Source organism: Cebus imitator, unplaced genomic scaffold (genome assembly GCF_001604975.1).
Source record: "Cebus imitator isolate Cc_AM_T3 unplaced genomic scaffold, Cebus_imitator-1.0 Scaffold82, whole genome shotgun sequence".
In the NCBI taxonomy this organism is placed as follows: domain Eukaryota; kingdom Metazoa; phylum Chordata; class Mammalia; order Primates; family Cebidae; genus Cebus; species Cebus imitator.
Window position 1 is genome coordinate 1,677,678 of NW_016107397.1, and position 4,274 is coordinate 1,681,951.

Below are 4,274 nucleotides of genomic sequence, written 5' to 3' on the forward strand. Positions count from 1 at the left end.
AAAGTCTTTCTCTGTCACTAGGCTGGAGTGCAGTGGCACGATCTCAGCTCACTGCAACCTCCACCGCCCAAGTTCTAGCGATTCCCCTGCCTCAGCCTCCAGAGTAACTGGGATTACAGGTGTGTACCACCACGCCTGGCTAATTTTTTGTATTTTAGTAGAGACATGGAGATGGGGTTTCACCATGTTGCCCAGGCTGGTCTCGAACTCCTGACCTGGTGATCCACCTGCCTTGGCGTCCCAAAATGCTGGGATTATAGGAGAGCTACCTCACCTGGCTAAAAAGAAAAATTTTTTTTAAAGGGAGGGGGTCTGCTGGGACAATCAAAGCCTCACGTGGAAGCAGTGATGCTGGTTTTCTTTTGGTCCAAGGTCAGGCAATGAACTAGAAGAACCCCTGGGACCCTTGCTGGGGCCCTTCCCCAGCACCAGGCATTACAGCCCCTGTCCTGATCTGCATGGAACAGCCTTGCCCATGGGAAGTCCTTTCATTTATCTAGCCTACAGCCCTGCTGCCTGCCACAGTCGGTCTGTCCCCCCAGGTCCTAGGGCTGCACTTACCATCACACAGGACAGCCACATCCTCGTAGTGAAAGCAATTGTGGACGCCCCAGCCCCGGCTGCCGCACTCGCTCAGCGCAGCTTCCTGTCCACGGCACTCCACATTGTCCAGCAGGATGGGGCCTCGGCCCTGGCCAAAGGCGAGGGGCCGTGGCACGGGCAGCGCCAGGCCACAGCCCAGCTGCCGACACACCACGTTGGCATCCACCACATCCCAGTCGTCATCACAGACGCTGCCCCAGGAGCCACCGTGCATGACTTCCAGGCGTCCCCGGCAGCGGCTGGGGCCCCCCACCAGCCTCAGCTCTGTGAAGAGGGTGGAGCTGGCACCAGGGGGGGGGTCACTGAGTCCAACCTCCAGGGTACCCACTATGTCCTTTTTTTCTTCTTTTTTGGTAGAGACTGGGTCTCACTCTGTTGCCCAGGCTGGTCTCAAACTCCTGGGCTCAAGTGATCCTTCTGCCTTGGCCTCCCAAAGCACTAGGATTACAGACGTGCATGCTATGGGACCCAGCCAGGTTACCCGCTTTGCCATGAAGCCATGGGAACCTTGGAATCAATCCCTTCTGGAAAATGGGGAGACTGCAGCTTCCCTGAGATGGGGGCATCTAGATTCAAGAGGGCTGGTCACTTCCTGAGGTTTCCTGTCTGAGGCTGGAGTACCTGGGGGACAGGTGAGGGTGAGGAAGGGCGAGGCGGAGCACCTACCTGGAAAGGGCAGTGGAGTGGGCTGTAGGGCACTGGCTGAAACAGAGTGAGGAAGAGCATTGGCCCCTCTGCCCACACCATGGCTCCCTGGTCCCAGGAACACACCCCACAGCCCCAACCATCCTCAACATCACCCCTGTCTTCTTGGACTTCAGTACCCCTGCTTTCCCAAAGCCCCACTGTCTCTTGCCCCCCTGTTGTGATTGGCTTGTCTCCTTCACGAATCTGTTAGAGATCCCAAGGCCAACCCAGAGAGATCTGCGAGGGTAAATCTGTAGATCTGCACGTCTCAAACTAATGCTAAATCCCATAATGACCCATTACCTGCAGGAGTCTCAGCTCCTGAGCAGTCACTACAAAGCCTTCTAGAATCTTCTAACCATTCTGACCAGCCTCGCCTTGCTTTTTTCTTTTTTTTCTTTGAGACGGAGTCTCTCTCTTGTCGCCCAGACTGGAGTGCAATGGCGTGATCTTGGCTCACTGCAACCTTCGCTTCAGGGGCTCAAGTGATTCTCCTGCCTCAGCCTCTGGAGCAGCTGGGACTACAGGCGAAGGCCACCACGCCTGGCTAATTTTTTGGATTTTTAGTAGAGACGGGTTTTCACTGTGTTGGCCAGGATGGTCTCGATCTCCTGATCCACCCACCTCAGCCTCCCAAAGTGCTGGGATTATAGGTGTGAGCCACCTAGCCTGGCCTTTGTTTTTTTTTTTCTTTGAGTCTTGCTTTTTTTGGCCCAGGCTGGAGTGCAATGGCATCATCTTGGCTCATTGCAACGTCTGTCTCCCAGGTTCAAGCGATTCTCCTGCCTCAGCCTCCTGAGTAGCTGGGATTACAGGCACCCACCATTAGTATTTTTAGTAGAGACAGGGTTTCACCACGTTAGGCTGGTCTCGAACTCCTGACCTCGGGTGATCCGCCTGCCTCGGCCTCCCAAAGTGCTGGGATTACAGGCATGAGCCACCACGCCTGGCCTGTTTTTGTTTTTAAAGCTGGGTCTCACTATGTTGCCCAGCCTAGTCTCAAACTCCTGGCCTCAGCAATCTTCCTGCCTCTACCTCTCCGGTAGCTGAAACTGCTGGCACTTGCCAACAAACCTGGGTGTTGTCTCCAGGTCTTTAACCTGTTCTGTTCTGGCTTCCTGCTCATTACGGCCCTCTTGATCCTTCCTTCAAGGAAGGAAGCTTAGAGCTTTCTTTTCTTCTTTCTTTCCTTCCTTCCTTCCTTTTCTTTCTCTTTTTTTTTTTTTTTTTTTTTTTTTTTTTTTTTTTTTTTTTTTTTTTTTTTTTTTTTTTTTTTTTTTTTTTTTTTCCTTCTTTTTTTTTTTTTTTTTTTTTTTTTTTTTTTTTTTTTTTTTTTTTTTTTTTTTTTTTTGAGAGAGACTCTTGCTTTGTCACCCAGGCTGGAGTGCAGTGGAGCAATCTCGGCTCACTGCAACCTTCGCCTCCCGGGTTCAAGCGATTCTCTTGTCTCAGCCTCCCAGAGTAGCTGGGACTACAGGCACATGCCTCCACGCCCGGCTAATTTATAATAGAGATGGGGTTTTGCCATGTTGGCCAGGCTGGTCTCGAACTCCTGACCTCAGGTAATCCACCCACCTTGGCCTGCCAAAGTGCTGGGATTACAGCATGAGCCAATGAGCCTAGCCAAGAGCTTTCTTCAAGTCCCAGCTTAGAGCTCCTTCCTCTGGGAAGCCATCCTGGAGCCCTCAGCTACAAGTGCTCTGTGTCCTCTGAATTCTGAGCACTACATACCCAGGCCTCTTTCGGGACCTTCTCCCTGGTAATGTGGCCGTGCCTGTCTCAACTCTGTGTTCCCCAGGGCTCTCCACTCAGAGCCTGGTACGCAGCAGATGTTCAGTAGCTCCACCTTAAATGTGTAAAATGGCTTTGGGATTCATTACAATCGCCTCCCTAAAAAGATTTACCTATATGAGTCCTTCTACTTCATTCTTCTTTTTTTTTTGAGACAGTGTCTCAGTCTGTCACCCAGCCTGGAGTGCAGTGGCATGATCATAGCTCACTGCAGCCTCCAATACCTGAGTTCAATCCATCGTCCTGCCTCAGCCTCCAGAATAGCTGGGACTACAAGCTAATGCCACCCATCCAGCATTTTTTTTCCTTTTTCTTTTTTAGACAAGAGTCTTGCTCCATCCAGGCTGGAGTGCTGCAGCACAGTCTCAGCTCACTGCAACCTCTGCCTCCCGGGTTCCAGTGATTTTCCCACCTTGGCCTCCCGAGTAATTGGGACTGCAGGTGTATACCACCACATCTGGCTAATTTTTATATTTTTAGGTGGAGATGGGGTTTCACCATGTTGGCCAGGCTAGTCTTGAACTCATGACCTCAAGTGATCTGCCTGCCTCAGCCTCCCAAAGTGCTGGGATTACAGGCATGAGCCACCACTCCCAGCCTAATTTTTCTATTTTTTATAGGGTCAGGGGTCTCATTATGTTGCCCAGGCTGGTCTCAAACTCCTGGCCTTAAGTGATCCTCGCCTCTCAGCCTCCCAAAGTACTAGAATTACAGGCATGAGCCACTTTGCCTGGCCTTGAGTCTCTCTGCTTCAGCTATCACATATGTCCTCCTTACTTTCTTTAGACGAACTCAGTAAATCATTAGGATAATTTATAAGTTAGGCAGGATTTTACAGACAGGGCAACTTCAGGGTTAGTGAGATGAGTCAACTTGCTGAGAGCCACATAGGTAATCAAGGGTAGAGCTGAGAGGCTACCCAGACAACCACGATCTTTTTCATCATGCAGTTCTGAGCACAAGACTTGAGAGTGGAGGTGGGAGAGAAAACAGGGAAGTAAAATTTGCCTACCAGGCAAAATGGAAAGCCCCAAAATAATCCCTCACTTGTGCTCTGGGTATGACAGTTCTGACACTTTCACACACATTACCTTGTAGAATCCTTATTGTGAGGATTCTACATCCTCTGCAGCCTGTATTCGTGTGCCCATTTTACTGATGAAGAAACTAAGACTCCACTTTTTTTTTTTTTT

General features: G+C 50.6%; 1 protein-coding gene across 4 annotated transcripts in view; it reads right to left on the bottom strand.

Annotated features, from left to right (window-relative positions):
* The window catches only part of SSC4D (scavenger receptor cysteine rich family member with 4 domains), a 19,931-nt gene that overhangs the window by 9,367 nt on the left and 6,290 nt on the right, over positions 1 to 4,274 (bottom strand). For all 4 annotated transcript variants that reach the window (XM_017533488.2, XM_037740268.1, XM_017533487.2 and 1 more), the window contains 2 exons: positions 1,270 to 1,305; positions 562 to 867 (listed from right to left, as the gene is read on the bottom strand). In XM_017533488.2, the coding sequence (XP_017388977.1) occupies positions 562 to 867; positions 1,270 to 1,305 (342 nt within the window). The remainder of the gene's footprint in view (positions 1 to 561; positions 868 to 1,269; positions 1,306 to 4,274) is intronic.